General features: G+C 47.1%; 1 protein-coding gene across 2 annotated transcripts; it reads right to left on the bottom strand.

Annotated features, from left to right (window-relative positions):
* Positions 1-1,751: 1,751 nt before the first annotated feature.
* Nudt4 (nudix hydrolase 4) lies at positions 1,752-16,084 on the bottom strand. 2 transcript variants are annotated; one of them, XM_085683395.2, is made up of 5 exons: positions 15,830-16,084; positions 5,139-5,249; positions 4,089-4,133; positions 2,379-2,466; positions 1,752-2,157 (listed from the first exon to the last, which is right to left on the bottom strand). In XM_085683395.2, the coding sequence occupies exons 1-5, from the start codon at positions 15,923-15,925 to the stop codon at positions 1,955-1,957; spliced, it is 543 nt and encodes a 180-aa protein (XP_085539521.1). In that variant the 5' UTR covers positions 15,926-16,084; the 3' UTR covers positions 1,752-1,954. The 2 variants fall into 2 exon arrangements, with proteins under 2 accessions (XP_085539521.1, XP_085539522.1); XM_085683396.2 differs by having other exon boundaries at positions 2,379-2,463.
* Positions 16,085-17,634: the final 1,550 nt, after the last annotated feature.

The raw sequence follows: 17,634 nt of genomic DNA, 5'->3' as shown, positions 1-17,634 counted from the left end.
CTGACCCAGGTGACATGGCTTAGTCCACATGTTTCTGACCGAAGAAATTATACAACAATATTTATAGGCTAACTTTTAAAGAGATGGCTGACATTAATACTGTACATATTTTACATGGCAATACACAGTCCAAGAGTTTATAAAATAAGTTCATGCACGGTTACCTCTGAGAATATCATGTACATATAAACCCCCAAGCACTGGTGATAGTTTGTTAGCTGGAAGCAGTACTCTATACAAAGCAGTCCAGTTTCTCTGTTGTGTTTAGTACATAGAGAAATTGCAGAGATTTGTGGGGGAGGGGGAAAGGTCTATTGGCAACTGATAGAAAATGTCAATCTGTAGGTTTTAAAATGTTTCCTTTATAAAAAACAAAAGACCAGAATACACGACCTGTACAGAGAAAAATATAAAAGGTCTGAACGATCATGTGTGACCACACTACATAATTCAGAGTGAATGCGAATGCTACTGGTTGAGTTTTTCTGCTTTTTTTTTTTTGACAGCATTAATTTGTAAACTAACGTTTTTATTTAGTTTCGCTGCATTTGTGGCACAAGCTCATCTTCAAAACCAGTTTTCCTTTCACGGAAGGACCATTTTCAGCAGCGATTACATTTTAAAGGTTTAAAAGTTACAGAACAAAATATCTTAATGTACTTCCCTGTTTTATACTTGCCAATTAGAATATTTACAAAACGTTAACAATGGCTACATAAAGAATGATCTTTTCCTTTTCCTCATCACACATCTGTCGAAGGCTTTTCTTTCCCTCTTCCCTTCTGACCTCACGGAGGAAGTACAGCAATTTCATGCCAGGTTCTCTTTCACAGGATGACTGACTTCAAGCCAAGACACTTGGCTCCTAGGTTCTAGTTCCCCCCAGGTAACTGACGTGACAGACCACTCACCGACACTCATACAACGGGAAATATACTTTCAAATGTGCTCTCTGGCTTAGGCCTGCAATGGCTGAACAGGAATGGCCATTTGATTAGCAGCCATCACTGACTGGGACTGAAGGCTAGGTTATAACCCTGCGGTACACTGACAGTTTAACTGGAGATGTCACTAAATCTGAAAATGCATTTAAGGGCAGTCTCCATTGAGGGAAATGTGGCCATAATATACTCTATGTTAAAAGGATTAGAAAGGGAACTGGCAACTGAGCATGCTAAATAAATTTCTATAAATACATTTTCAGGATGAGAGACGCTCAACCACATGCAAGTTGCTGACAGTATTTCCCTAAAACGATGAGTTTTCTATATTTTATATTGAATTACTACTGTGTTAGAGGGGAAATATTCATAGTAGGTTGACAGTGACATAATACTGGCCGTGAACATTCAAATTATTGGAAATAGTGATCTGAAGTACTTTGTCCAAGGTTATAGGACCATACCAAAAAAAAAAAAAAACCACAAAAAACAAAAACCAACAGCCAAATTCTGCAGTTTACAAATGGAGATTATGTCCTTCTTAAATCTTAAACATGTTTGGAGGTGGATATATTTCTTTAAATACTGAGACTCTTTTCAGTTCCCAGCACAAAGATTTGATACTGTAAGAAAAAAAAATGGGGGATGTGTGAAAATATATAAATACATACCCAACAACTCATCTGGCCTGGCAAAACAAACCACAGAATGATGTCAAATGGCGGGGGGGGGGGGGGGGAGGAAGGGCCATTAAAAAAAAAAAACAAAACCAAAGTTACAATTAAGGCTCTAAAAGAAATCCCACATGGCTTTGGCATCTTAAAATATTCTTTATGCTATTTTTTGTTTATTTTAAAAGACTTGAAAGCATCTGAAACACATGCAAACTATTCGAATCCCTGCATGGCCAATTCAGAGTGTGCCAGCAGCAGTCAGATGTGTTAGAAGAAGTAAGAGAAGCCTCTCCCTGTGACGTCTGTGACGTGACACTGTGGGGGAAGGGCCCCAGCTCTCTATCTTATACTGGACGGCACCCCAGAGGGCTGTGCAGCACTCACAAACAAGGCATTGCTATCTGGGAGGGAAGGGACCGTGGAATTTCCGTTGGTTGGAGAACACCCCAGCTTTAGTTTCTCCAGATACTCCGCGTGGACAGGCTTATGACACTGAAGAACTTTGATTGCATCTTCTACTTTGAACCACTCTCTCTTCCTTCCTGGAGAACAGTAAAACAGGTCAGGTTTTAAAGCATGCCCTATTAGTACATAGCATTCCCTCACCTCCCTCCAAACAGTGACCTTCGACTCCTTAAGTGACATCACATGGCAGGGTGCGGTAATTCAGATTCACCTTGCCCTCTCAGAAGAGTAACCAGAAATCAGTTAAGGTGAATTGGAAGGCTGTCAGCAGTGACTAAGCAAAGGAACAGGGGCTCACCTATATTTACAGAGTCTTCCCAGTCTTCCAATATTTCAGTGACTGTCAGAACATAAACATATGTTCTGTGCTTCCGGTCTTGGTTCTGCTTGAATAGAAAAGCAAAGCATTTTAATTCACAGGAGCTGACCATGAATGGATTTTCAATGGGAAAACTATAAGTGCAATCTAGTAAGCTAGGCAGGAGTACATGTAACAGGAACATTTAGAAATTAGCATTCAAGATGTGTAAGAAACCTGTTCCCAAAAGTTCTCCTCTATGGATGCATGTACAAGCATGTGTGTGCATATTTACCCAACTTTTAATTAGAAAAACAGTTAGGCATGGTAGGTCATGGCTCTAAAATCAGTACTTGGAGGGCTGAGGCAGGAGGGATTCAGTTCCCAGCCAGTTAAGAGACAGGAACTGGCTCAAGTGGTGGCGCACACCAGGGGGCCAATGTTTAGGAGGCTGCAGCAGCCTGCACCAGAGTGAAGCCATCTCAGCATCAGAAACTGGAGCTTCAGCACTGTCGATAGGAAAAAAAAAAAAATCACTAAAATAGGAACTGTAATATTTCCACTTAGATATACTCAACTTAATTTTGATAAAGAAAACCTTGAGATCTGAAGGGAATCTAAAAACGAAATCCCTCCTCTTCCTATTTTTATGCCTGTGAAGTCTGCATTTCCTACTGCTCGCCACAAGTCACTAAGGTCACTGCTGCAGTGGGAAGCAGTTCTAACGTGCTGTGATACTTCCTAAAGGGCAGGACACGCTGACTGGCGGGCTGTTAAATAGTGTGCTGTCTCTTTAACTATGACGACTTTTCTTCAAAAACTGGCATCTAAAGATGTTAGGTGTGTCCACACACAGAAAAATGTGTTTCTCAGTTTAGCCAGGAGATGGCACTATGTAATTGTAAAACCAATGTACAGAGACCAGTTGAGTACTACTTTAAGATGTTTATTAAGTGCAGTGGTGTTTCTGCTGTGTGAGGGAACTGTTACAGACAGTTACAAGCTTCCCTGAGGTTCCTGGGAATTGAACCCAGGTCCTCTAAATCACTGAGCCTCCAGCCGCCCCCACCCCCAGACAGGGTTTCTCTGTGTAGCTCCCTCCGGCTCTCATTGAACTCAGATTTTCCCGTCTCTGCCTCCTGAGTGCTGGGACCAAAGGCATGCAGAATGAAAGGCCATTTATATACTGTATTATTCATTAATTACTGTGTTCTGCTGAATCATTAACTCCAAGTAACACATTTTAATTTCTAAGGACTTAAAAAAATTATATGGTTCTATCATAAAGACTGAGCTAAGGAAAGCCCCCCTGTTCCTGGCATTCCACATATCTATGCCTGAGAACAGTAGATGAATGGACTTCAGAACCCAGCCTCCCCATCGTTCTGAGTACCAATCACTTTCAAATCCCCTCACTGAAAATTCCATTCTGCTGTCAATTTGTGTTCCCTATACTGGAGTTATTCTCTATGCTGTGTGGTGTCACACACAGGGATTGCTGATGATGCTCCCTATTCCTTGGTGCACACTGAATTCAGAGGGTGGTCTTTATGTGTTAGCTACACTGTATGGTCAGATACGGGTAACCATGGCAATGCCCCTCCCCCAAGTCCTCACCACTGACTTGCCTAAGATAGTTTGAGAAGACCAATCCAGGCTGCTGTGAGGAAAGACTTAGGAACTGGTAAAGTGGGGGCTATTGTAACTCACCTCGAATATTCCCAGGAGTCTGCCTAATTTTCCTTTGACTCCAGCCTATTTAAAAGAAAACGTTGGTAAGTAAAAGACTTATCTTTCATAATAATTACATTGATTATTACGAAACAGCTCAGGCTTTGCCTAGCAAGTTATTGCCTAATCATGACATTTCTTGGCTGTACTAAGGCCCACTACCTATGGTTTGCTACAGAAATCCTGATTGCCTGTTTGCTTAGGCTGATTTTCATTTATCCCCTCCTCCTCCAATGCCAAGGGTGATAAAAATTAGACTTTTAACAATTTGGAAAAACCTGTGAGTAAAAACAGCCTTTTCTGTATAAACGAACAGACTCGCCCCTTCTCCTTTGCCAGGGCTCAGGAACTACAATTCTCTAGCTGTCACTCACTGAAGGGTCCTAACTCCTCACCCCGTTTCCACAGCAACCTCGGTGCTTCCTGTGTGTGGAGCTGGGAAGCACTTCCCTCAGGGAGATCTGTCAAGACTCTGAAACCTTTCCTATGTACCCCCAAAGCCTAAAAGCACAGGCATGCACTCCCCATTTATACCTTGGTCTTGCCCACGAGTATGGGACATATTTTACCAAATTTTAAGACATACTGAACTCAGAGATCTTCCTGCCTCTGCCTCCCGAGTGCTGGGATTAAAAGTGTGCAACATCACCGCCCAGCAACTAGTTTCTTCTTAGTTTAAAAATTATGGTACACAGTTGTCTCTACTCAATATAATACTGATTTAGCTCTCAGGCAAGGCTATTCCGCCATGCACTGATCACTAATCAAACAGCAGGTCTAATCAACAGTTGCATGTTAACATAATTCTAGAAGGTTCACATTGATTTTAGATGCTTACCATGTAAAAAACAAACAAAAACCCCTAAGCAAAATGTTAACTATAGCAATAGACTTATAAACACTGTACCAGATAAACAATGCTTCTACCACCAGCATTCTTGCCTTGCCTCGGAATCACCTGGCAACAAGCCAGCAGAAGCTCCTCCTGTGAAACCCCTCAGTGTATAAAAGACAGGACACCCCTCTCACCTCTTCATATACTTCCCTCACAGCGGCACCACCAGGCTCCTCCTCCGGCTCCATCCCTCCTCCTGGGACAATCCACTGGTCTGGGTACCGACTGCTACTCACCAACAGCACCTGCAAGACCCAGGGATAACCACACACTGTAGCCCTGAGAAGCTAAGATACAACATTCCAAACACTTTCAAGGCTGCAACTGGATTCTAGATCAATCGACTCTTAAATTTCACTGGATTTATTAAGGGCACACATTATAACACACACCAACTGATAGTCTATGGGGGAAGCACCGACAGTCCCACCATTAAGTCACCCTGCACCCACCATATTGGGGGGTGGGTCACTGACTGGAACCCAGTATGTACACCAGGCTGGCTTAGAGCTTTGGCCCCATGGGACCATTTACTGCACCAGACTTAAGAGGCGCAGCGTCTGTTCTGCGTCATCACACCAGTTATTTTGGGGGTGGTACAGATGCATATGGCATGTATTCCCATGCACGACTATGCAGAGCCTGGTGCTGAGTGTTCTCATCACTCCCTACATTTTTAAAGACAGGGTCTCCCACTGAACCTGGAGCTCACCTTCTGGCTACACGGGAGGGCCAACAGGCAGGCCCCTGGGATCTGCCCATCTCTCTATTTCCCCTATTCCTAAGGCTGGAGTCAAAGGCGTGTATGTACCATTATACAGCCTTTCATATGGATGCTGGCATCCAAACCCAACCTTGCCCACTGAGCCACTGCCACAGCCCCACAGGTCAGTTAACCCTCGAACCACACAATCTTTATCCTTCCAACATCGTAGCCACAGGCTGGCCACCCTGTTCCCCCAGGGCTGTGAGACAGGAACAGGGAAATGCACAACCAGCCACTGGCTGGGCAATGGTATTTGATGCTCAGGCTTAGGCAAAAAGAGGCACCTGAAAATTCCAAAGCCGTTTGATTAAGCAAGTCGGATAAACATTGTGATCTTATGGTCTCGAACAAGGTTGGCAACGACAGCCCCCGTTTTGAACAGTTCAAGCAAAGAAAAAAAAAGGGGGGGGTTGTTTCTCTCTTTTTTTTCTGAATAGGGTCTTGCTGTACAGCCCAGGCTCTACTGGAACTTGGTATGTCGTACAAGCTACCCTAGATACTCCTCTGGCTTTCAATGCGTGGGGTTCTACAGTACCTGCCAGCTCGGAGTATGTACTATTCAGGTTATTAGAATCCCGCACCATTGCTGGCTTCTGCATATCGCCTGGCTTTTTACATCGCTGTCACAGCAGAGTTATTGAAAACAGACCACGTGGGCTGCAAGCCTAAAATAGTTAGCTAGTCTTTACAGGAAATAGACTTCTGACCAAGAACAGCATTAAGCCTGAAGTCTATCTCTTTAGAAAAAAAAAAAAAAGCCACTCTAGTTGGACTTTGGTGGTGCACCTTTAATCCTATTACTTGGACTTGGGAGGCAGGGGCAGGTGAATCTCTGTGAGTTCAAGGCCAGCCTGGTGTACAAAGTGAGTTTAAGGGCTTAGTTCTAACAGTTTACTAACACTGAAGGAGTTACACACCTGTTGTACAAGTGGAAAACAGAGGCCCATTCACGTTTTCCTAAGGCAGTAACCACCAAATGTTAGTGAAGGTAACAGATATCTTAACCATCTTCAACAAATGCCGCAAAATTACTGCGGTATGCCGAAGTGTATCTAAACAGGTCTGTGGGTTGCCAACAGCAAACTGAGAGCTTGTTTGGTAGGGGAGGGGGGTGCCTGGGCGAACATGCTAGATGTCCTAGTGGGCTTTTTTGGCTGCTGCCATAAACTTGAGCGAGCAAAGGGTTAATCTGGCTTACACTTCAGGTCACAATCGATTATCGAGAGAAGTCAGGGCAGAAAAGGAGGAAGGAACCACTGAACAAAGCTTGCTAGTGTTCACCTAGTTCATACAACCAGGACCCACTTGCCTAGGGATAGTGCCACCCACAGTAGCTGGGCCTGCCCTATCATCAGTCAAGATAATCTCCTACAGACATGGCCTCAGGCCAATCTGCTCTACAACTACAACAGAGCTTCCCTTTCCCTCTCAGTTCTGTTGGGGTGACACCAAGGAAGCTCTCTTTGTAATGCCCCCAACCCCGAAATTAATTCCCAATGTGGATATTGCCTCTTTCACAGAGACACTAGCAATTCTATTTCCTCCCATCTGCTGAAGTGTCTGCATGCATGAGTGTGCAGGATGGAGGTAGAGGCCCTTCTGTGTCTTCTCTTTTTTGTCTTTTTATTTTTCCCAGACAGGGTTTCTTTGTGTAGCCGTGGCTGTCTCAAATTCAGAGATCCCCTTGCCTCTGCCTGCCAAGTGCTAGAATTAAAGGTGTGCGCTGCCACCGCCACCGCCACCACCCGGCCCCACCTTTTTAGAGACAGATCTTTCACGAAGCCTGGTGCCCACCACTTTGGCTAGACAGGTCAGCAAGCTCCTGGGATCTGCCCTGCCTGTTCTTCACCACTGACACACCCCACAAGAGCTGTATGTCACTGTGCCTAGCTTCTCTCATGTGGGTGCCAGAGACTCAGCCTGCCCCAGCTGGAGAGCTTCAGCTGCCCATAATAATTCAGCTCCTCTAACGCCCTGTTCTTGTCATTCTGGATCTAAGAGAACACTGCTGTGCTGCCACACCACTCCTAAGCAGCTCACCGACCAGAGCGGCCAATCCATGGAAACACTGAACCAACAGAACGGCTGGCAAAGCCTTAGAAAAAGCACTTACGGCTGCTTGGAGGGTGGTGGCAACATGTCCAAGTAAGTTTTAAATTTAATATTTGCAAATAGGGCATAAGTTCACAGTTAGATACCAAGGAGCCAGAGTTAAACAAATGTAGCGGTATTAGAATACATGGGTCTGAACCTGACACACACATTGACTGGAGAACAGGGACTGTTAATGATCTTGTTTACATGGAAAACACCTGTCTTGCAGGACTAAACATTGAGACTCTGGCCTAGACTGAGCCCCATGCTCTCCTGCCTGCAGAGCTGAATCAGCTCACCAAGAACTGCTTCTTTACCAAGTACTTCTAGCTTTATAATTCTGAGAATGGAGACAGGATGGCAGTATATATATATATCTCACTCAAAAACTTGTAAAGACTTATAGCCTATAGGGGAAGAGTCTTTATTTTCAAACTCTATTTTGAGGAGAACGAGGCTGCAAATCCCACTTCAATAACTGTTACCTAAAGGAGGCTCAGTGAGGCTATTAAGAGTCACAGACATTGGCCCTTTGTACCTAGACTGGCAAACGAATCACAGGCTTTAAAGTGCACCCCATAGGGCCTGCAATGTAAGCAACAACCCCAGTCACAAGCCTCTTATTTCAGTCGGAGTGAGAGATGCTCTGGTATTGCTGGCTGGATAAGATGTGCACCCCACAATTCTGTGCTAAGTGACTTCCTTGATCTTTTACAACGGGTCAGAACAGTGTGTGCAGCTGGCAAGCCGCTCCAAGTAAGCCATTATTTAGTAAAGGAATTTCAAAACCACTGGTATTCAGAATGTCAGAGCCCTAAAAAATGAAAGCCAGTGTCAGGTGTCTAGGTCAGTGGGTACCGCATTCCCAATATCCATTCCTTCTCCCTCCTTTTCTTCCCACCAACACCTTTCAGTTGAAACAGGGGGTCATGTAGATCAGGCTGGCCTCACACCATCAGTAGCCAAGGATGACCTTGAACTTCAGATCCTCCTGTTTCTACTTCACAGTGTGTTCCTTGGTGCCCAGCTCTTGAAAAGAGATTTGTTAATGTCCATGTTTGGTGACAGATTTGCAATTTAAAAGCTTTAAAAACTTTTCATCTGCACCTATGTGCCCTGGATCTGCCAATTCCACTGCCTCAAACCCAGAGACTTTCAACCTTTCACGCTTTATTTATTAATTATGTATACAATATTCTGTCTGTGTATATGTCTACAGGCCAGAAGAGGGCACCAGACTTCATTACAGATGGCTGTGAGCCACCACGTGGTTGCTGGGAATTGAACTCAGGACCTTTGGAAGAGCAGACAATGCTCTTAACCACTGAGCCATCTCTCCAGTCCGACTTTTCACGCCTTATGGAGACCCGGAGCTGTGTGGCTAGCAGGGGCTACGAGCAGTGCATCGCTACCAAACAAAATAAAAAAATACAGTACCTCAACCCTCCATTCCAAGTGCCACATCCTAGATCACAAAGATCCATATCACTTTAGGGGCCCCCTCTTCACCTTTTAGGGGAAGGTGTAACAGCCATCTACACAGAAGATCACCGCTTGGCCCTGCTTTGTGATCCTTCATCTCAGACGGGCAGGATACTGGGACCTCTGTACACAGTAATAAAAACCGGCACAACCCTCTAGTTTAAGGGGAAGCACTACGGAGCAAGGCATGGCCGAGCTTGCTCGGTACAGTGACACTGAATACACTGGATGGACCAATGAAGGACTTTTCCTCAAAGCATTCACATTCTTGGAGGTGGGAGAAGAAACCATGTAGTGGGCTAGTTTTTGTGGCTGAAACTAGCAGGAAAAAAAATCTATATGAAGCCATATAACAGCAGGACAATGGTGGCCCACACCTTAATTCCAGCACTGGGAGGTAGAGGCAGACAGGTCTCTGTGAGTTCAAGGCCAGCCAGCAGGACAGGCTCCAAAGCTATAGAGAAACCCTGTCTCGAAAAACAAATCAAACAAATAAATAAAGCCATAACAACAGACCTATATAAATTTTGGACAAATGATTTAGCCTAACCCAATAGTTTACCAGGAGCCTATTGATATTCTAAAAGATATTAACTTTGATCAAACCATTACCTTCAAATGTATGTCTCCAAAACTGGATCAGTTTGAACAAGCAATACCGATGAATACAGAAATATCACATCCAACTACCAGCTTAACTAGGTTAAGAGACGCGATGTAAATACACAGCAGAGACCTGAAAACTAGTGCGTTGTAAGTGCTCGCCTACTCATCTTGAATATTCCATGAAGTGGAAATGAGGGCACAGCCACATTTAGGAGTGGAAGGAGAAAGGTGATTAAGAGTCCTGTGTGGGGGCTGGAGAGATGGCTCAGCAGTTAAGAGCATTGCCTGCTCTTCCAAAGGTCCTGAGTTCAATTCCCAGCAACCACATGGTGGCTCACAACCATCTGTAATGAGATCTGGTGCCCTCTTCTGGTCTGCAGACAGAATATTGTATACATAATAAGTAAATTAAAAAAAAATAAGAAAAAAAGAGTCCTGTGTGGTGACACATACGACCCCAGCATTTAGGAGGCAGAGATTAGATCAAGAATTTGAGTTCTGACTGGGCGGTGGTGGCACACACCTCAGCAGAGGCAGGAGGATCTCTGTGAGTTCAAGGTCAGCCTAGTCAACAGAGTGAGTTCCAGGACAGCCAAGGCTACAGAGAAACCCTGTCCTGAAAAACAAAACAAACAAAAGTTCAAGCCAGGAGGGGAATGGTGACCACTGGCTGCAGTCCCCCCTATTCTAGAGGGAGGCAGAAGGCCGTGAATCCAAGGCCTGCCTAACCTAGAATTAGCAGAAGGTCACCTTGGGCAATTCAGTGAGTCTTGTCTCAAAAACAAACAGGCACTGCAACTCAGAAGTCCGGCCTAGCATTCCTAAGATCTTGAGGTGAAGCCCCAGTGCTGCGCCATTTTGGGTCAGGAGAACAGCAGTAGAGATTCAACCTCCAGCCTCACTCAAGGGAAGCCAGCACTCTACCAGAGCCAAACCTGCAGCCCTGGCATTCATTTTGTTGTTGTTTTCTTTTCTCTTGTCCCCCCCCCCCCCCCCAGACAGGGTTTATCTGTGTAACAGCCCTACTTGTCCGGGAACTCTGTAGAGCTGTTGACCAGACTGGCCTTGAACTCACTTGCCTCCCCTCCCAAGGGCTGGGGCTAAAGGAGTGCACCACCATTACCTGGCTCTGGTATTCTTTTGAGATAAGGTGAAATGTAGCCTGGAGCTCAACGCAGACCAAGCTGGCCACCGCAGAGATGAAAAGCAGGTATGTATACTCATGTTCAACAATAAAAACTATCCTGGAAAGACTTGATAAAAATTAAGTATACTCTTTGTTTGAACTCTTTAGAAGCAACCTACCTCTCATCTTTCTTTCACTTTACAAACATGAAAGCCTTCCACAAATCAATCTCCTTTTCAGTGCTGGGTCTTCCATGCTAGGTAAGTATCCACCATGGAGCTATACAACCCCCACCTTTAAAACTGAGATTGAAGCCACACACAGGGCTCACGCCTAGAGTCTCAGAAACTGAGGCAGGACAACTGTATAAAATTCAAGGCCAGTCTGGGCTACAGAGGGAGATACTGTCAACAAATAATAAAAAAGAAAAAAAATCTCAGATTGGGTTAGTGAGATGATAATCTGCTGACAAATCCGAGGTCCTGAGTTCAATCCCCAGGACCCACATAGTAGCATAGCAGAATGGAAAGAGGGAAACCCGCTGAAATACCCTGATCTCCACAGCATCCTCTCCCACCCATATACACATGCAAATAAGCCATTTTTCAAGTGGAGATTGATAAACATCCTCTGCACACGCAGAATCTAAAATTGTTATAGCACAATTAAATTTTGTGTGTGTGTGGTGAAGCCATTTACCTAGTCACAACAGCAAACACTTTTTTTACGATTACATTGCCTTCAGAGAGTGCCGGCTGACCCCAAGCTCGCTTCACCAACACTGAAGACTCTCTGCAGAGAGACCTATCACAACTAGTAGACATCTACTAGCTGCATAACACAGCGAACGTGCCAATTGGTAAAAAGATGGTATTACTTAAGGAACAAAGCTATGTGCAAACCCTGACACCGAAGGAAAGATTAACCCACCAGGTTGCAGAACACTCCTGGAATCACCCTAAGGCAAAACAGATGCAAATGTTAGACGCGGCTCCCCTTGAAGAAATGGCTGGTTCAGTGGCCTACAAGGTCCTGTTTTAGGTCTGGGGAGTCATAGGCACCGATGAGCTTATCTCACCCAGTTTAAAAGAAGGTACCTTAAGTCAGGGGTGCTGCTCAGAGCTAGAATGCTTGTGCACGCGCGTGCATGCGCGCACACACACACACACACACCCCAAGTTCAATTGCACAGCCACACAGGGAGATAAAAGACTACCGCAAGAAAAAATAAATAAAAAGGGCCATCTTTGAGTACTGGCTGTTGACAAATCTTTTCAATGACTTAAACCTCTTGGTTAAGTACGCAGATACCTACAGAAAGGATGACTGCCGGGGTAAATGACAACGATCCTACTTACTCCCCTCACTCCCTCCACCCCCCAGACAGAGCTTCTCTATGTAGTGTTGGAGCGTGTCCTGGAACTCGCTCTGTAGTCCAGGCTGGTCCCGAACTCACAGAGATCCGCCTGCCTCTGCTTTCCAAGTGCTGGGATCAAAGGTGTGCGCCATCACTGCCCGGCTTGGTCCTGTGTTACCGCCACCCCCCCAGGCAAGCATTCCACCACTGAGTTATACCCTCGACCCAAGGCTCTGAAGTTGGTTTTGTTTTGTTTTGTTTTTTGTTTTTTCCTTTGCCATGACAAACCACCCTTGCACACTACAGCCCCAAGTCATCTTCTATTTGGGATGCTTGGTCTCTCTCATTTACTGAAATTCAATTCCAAATGACGCACAGTGGGTTCCAAACCCGAAGCACATAAAAACACGTTGGGCCACTGTATTTCACCTAATCTTCCACTACAGAATATGTTCCTTGCCAGCTAAAACTTCACTTTTACATCCACTGTTCAAATATATATGCAAATACGTTCAACGGAATTTATTTACGGTTACCTACTCATAATGCTCCTGTAATCTCTGTCTACACAAGCGGTGTGCCGGCCACTCTCTGGATGTTTACGGGGTCTGTCTGGAAGTCACACGGAAGATGCTGCTGCTCTGGAGAACTAGTTAGAGAGGCTGCTCAGACCTGAACAGCAGACCTGAACTAAAAAGTCCTGCTTGTTCTGTGACTTTGGGACAAGGCTCTTTGACAACCTAAATTTGGTGCTTGTTCTTTCTGAGACAGGGTCTCACTATGTAAGCCAGGCTGGCCTTTAAGCTTACAGAGATCCCCTCTGCTGTGTGCTGGTGTTTATGGTGTGTACCACTATGCCTGGTTCGACTCCCCCTCCCAGGGTGTTACCAGTTAACCCAGGCTAGTCTCCTAAACGTTGGGATTCCTGGCACATCCCAGCACCATGCCAAGGTCTCTCGCTTCGAACTTCCTGTGCTATGTTGCCTCTTAAGGCAGAAAAAGAAAACAAGAAAACCAAACAAGATGAAGAAAAAAGGGGGGGGGACTTAAAACTATCCCACCCCCCCCAAAAGCAGACTCTACTATTAGAAGAACGTGTCCTAGCAGGGCATCAAGGTTCATACCTGTAATCCCAGCACTCAGAGGAGCCAAAGGGAGCTCTCTGTAGCCTTTATAGGGTCAAATAATAATTACTCTTTTTATCATCTTTAAAACATACATTTAAATGTCCTAACCAGGACCTACGAGTTCTTAACCCAGTAGAGAAGCGACTCTCACCCATCAGCTAGAGAGGTGGGTTCAAGCCGCACTGGAAGGCTAATACTATCATTCCAGTAGGGAAAGCCCATCTCTCCCAGACATCTTGCTGTTGTGCTAAAGTTCATTCTGTAATTACCACACAATAGAAAGAGCCTCTTACCATACACAACCACAGAAACACAAATTCCGAAGAGCTAAACCAGATGTCCAAAGTTGGCTGTGTGTTCTGGAGAATTCCAGAGTAGTCCCTCAGAGCAGATCCCCTAACAAGTTGATTCACTAGGTTTCTGAGCCTGCAGGTTCTAAAGCCAGAGTTTTATAAACTGGATTCTAACATACTCCCCCTCAAGTCTTGCTCCTCTCGCTTCATTTAAAAGTACTGGTCTCATTTTGAAAACAGGCTGTAGCCGTTATTTTACAGCAACTTCAGAGGCAGAGAGAGATGCTCAGGATTGAACGAACCCAGGGCTTCCTTCCACGTGCCAGGCAAGCTCTCCACCACGGAGCTGTATTCTTTTAGCCCGGCTCCCTGGCATCCCGCAGAAGCAATTTCCAAGCAGCACATGAACCAAATCATGGACCTGTTTAAGGTCACTTACAAAGCAGTCGTCAAGAATGCTTTGCCGGACCCAAAATTTATATCACTTTGATTTCTCCCATCTCCAAAACTTCCCCCAGGGGACACACGCAGACTGATGGACACACACACCACGTGAAAAACTGGGCCTGAATTTCATGGCACCATTTCAAAGGTAACTAACAGGCTCTGAAGTTAGCCTCACGCTATGGAGCATCTGATCGCTGAGCAGAGGCCCTTTACCAAGACACCGGCTTTTGGAGTAAGAACTGGATCCTGAATTCCGACTCTACCGCCTCCTAGGTTCTGTCATTTGGGCAAAGTACTGCTCAAAGCCGTCTTCTCAGCTATAAAACAGGGCTGACCAGCGCTACCTCCAGTGCTAAAAGGATTAAATGTAACCAACATTCCCCTGGCTGCACCTAACACATTGTAAACGCTTAAACTAAAAATATGGTAGCAGAGCTGTGAACAAGTCAGACGGGATCCTGGGTCTATTCCCTGTTCTCTGCGTTCATATTTAGTTTGCCTTGCCCTAGCACGGCCCTTCCTTCAAAGGCACCCCCCTCACCCGCTAGGTAAACTGCGTTGTTAACGCTTGTTGACGTCCTTCTTTGTGCACTTTCAAAAACGCCCTTGTATTTCTTTCTCTCCTAAGTAGAACCACATCAAAGCCCTTTCTCTGGAAGTTCCTTCAGGACTCGGGTTTAACACTAAAAGGTTTCAAATCAACCTGAAGTGTTTGTTTCTTCAAAAATAAAAAAAGGGGGGGGGGCGGTTTAAAGATCACAATTTTCTCAAGCACGCGGCTTTTGTTAAGATAACAGCTAAGCCACCGAGTGTATGCTATGTCATACTTATCATAACTTCAGGGGCTAGCAACGATGAAGCCATTAAATTCCCATCTCCAGCTTTACGCCTGGTCTTTTACAGGACACGGTTATGGAAGCAGAACTCGGAACGGTTTAACTTTTTCTCTATCAGTTCATTTTAGGCGTGGCAATGCTACAAGATTTCCCCCAGCTACCAAGTGGCTTAACCGCTCAGATCAAGTTGAAAACAGGGAATCGTTCTCAAAATAGAACAAATATAACTGAAATAAACAAAAAAATCGCCCTTCCAGCGAACACTCCAAAGCCCGTATCAATCCAATGCGGAGGGGTAAAATTACACACCGCTCTTTCCCAGACGTCAAGCCACACCGCAGAGCAGCCTTGAGAAACCAGAAGAGCGAGAGATCACCGAGCCGAAAAGGGCAACTTTGTCCGGTCTCTGGCCTATCTTGTCCCTCTTGGCGTCTTTCCACCCCCCTCGCTGGCCATCTTTCTTTCGATCGTCAGAAAAACTTTAAAAGCAGAGGCCGTTGGGTAAAAGGAGGTATAAACGTGTAACGAAACCAACTGCTTGCGAGCTAGTGGACCGCTTAAGAAGGCAAGCTGGTGAGGCCAGCGGAGGGTCTGCAGCTCCGGGCGAGGGGGCTGCCCGAGACCCCGCAGGCCGGGAGGTGCAGGGGGTGCGGGACCGAGTCCCGCCGCCAGCCTTTGTCCCCGCGCTTACCTCGTCCTCCTGCTCGCTGCGGAAGCACAGGCAGGCCGCCCGCTTCTTAAAGCCCTCGCGGTCGTACGTCCGCGTCTGGTTGGGCTTGAACTTCATCCTAGAGCCGGGCTCCTGCTGCCGCTGCTCCGGCCGCCACCGTGGGGACCCGGCCGCCGCCACCCCGCCGGGGAGTCGGGACGCGGAGAGTCGCGGCGCTCGGACGCCGGCAGGACGGGCGGCGGCGCGGACACGGACGGCGAGGCCGGGCGGCCGGCGCGACGCGGGATGGGACGCGGGTCACTGAAGCCGGGGCGCAGCGGTGGAAGCGCCGCCTTTGCTCGGGCGCCCGCCGCTCTCCATGGAGCCCGCCGCCGCCGCTCGCAGCCACTCCCTGCCTGCCGCCGTCTCCGCCTGCGCCGCCGCAGCCGCCGGGGAAAGAGCGCGGCTCCAGGCTCGTGCCACGCGGAGACAGTTGGAGGCGGCGGTGCCGAGCGGGCAGCGACGCCGAGGATGCGCGCCGCCCCCTTCGCCTGCATTTAAGCCGGGGCCCGCGCGCGCGCGCTTGCTTCTCTGCGCGCGCCATCGCGCCTGCGCGCCGGGACCGTTGCTGGGAGGGGGGGACGAGGGCGGGGGAATGGAGGGAGAGAGGGAGGGAAAAGGGGGGGCGGGTGATGGCTTCTGCCCACCCGGGGCGGGGCACGCGGCCTCGGTCTAGAGCTCTACCAGCGCTGCCGGGCGCGCGGGCGTGGAAGGGGAACGCGCTTTGTGTCAGGCCAGGGAAGGGAAGCGAGCCGAGACCTGCTTGTTCTCCGTGGCAGTCGTCCGGTGGGGTTCCCCGTAGGGACGGACCCCAGTACTGTGTCCTGGACAGGGGCTCCCGAGGTGCCCGGAGCCTTTGCAGGGACTGCGGAAGCTTCGCGGTTAGCGCGGCCAGGACAGGCTAGAAAGGTTAAGTTCATTGAGTTCTCTCTCTCCTTCCCCCTCCCCCTCCCTTTCCTTTTTCTCAATGAGGATGCAGTTCATCCTCTTGAGTCGTCAGCAGTCGCTTTGAAATGATCTGCACTACAGACAGTTGTCCGTGCCGTAGCATCCCCTCCTCCCCGACTTCGGCTCACCCTCCAGATCGCTTTCGTGAATACTAGCTACGGCTGTTACTTTTCTGTGTGTATCTCATTCTAAGGAGATCCGAGGGATTTTGGGTGTTTGGAAGCTTACAATCTTAAGCACTTGGAAGAACTCCCCATATTTCAGTGTCATCGAAGGGTTGAGATAGAAGGTAGGAGGCCTGACATCACTGGAATTCAAGAAAACCCCTAATCCAAATCAGGTGTGGAATCCCAAGTATGTAATCCCAGCACTTGGGAGGCCAAAACAGGAGAATTAGGAATTCAAGGTCACCCCCACCCCATACACTTGGACCCGAAGGCAAGACTGGTCAAAACCCAACTCCCCCGAACCCACTAGCGCTCAGCTTCCCACAGAACTGTTTAGACAGCCACATCCGTTTGTTTTTCATTCCTGGAAGGCCTCCGGTGTGCCAGGCTCTGGCATCTAACAAAACCGGTCAGACCCTGCCCCTCCAGGAGAATAAGAACCTAAAAACAGAGAAATAGTGACCAATCACAGGAGGACATATAAAAACGCAGAGGTGATGCCGTCGGAGGAGGAGTGGGCTTCAAAGATCTATTACCCGAGAGGAAAGAAGCAAGCTTGCTTCTCCAGGCTGCAGGACAAGAGCCGGGCCCGCAAGGGGAGGAGGAGACGCGCAAAGAACAAAGAGCTGAACTCTCTAGAAGAGAATTGGGGTTTATGCAAAGGTCAGGGAG

This window comes from Myodes glareolus, chromosome 26 (genome assembly GCF_982192425.1).
Source record: "Myodes glareolus chromosome 26, mMyoGla1.1, whole genome shotgun sequence".
NCBI lineage: Eukaryota > Metazoa > Chordata > Mammalia > Rodentia > Cricetidae > Myodes > Myodes glareolus.
The sequence above is the reverse complement of the archived record's forward strand: the minus strand, read 5'-3'. Positions and strand labels throughout refer to the sequence as shown.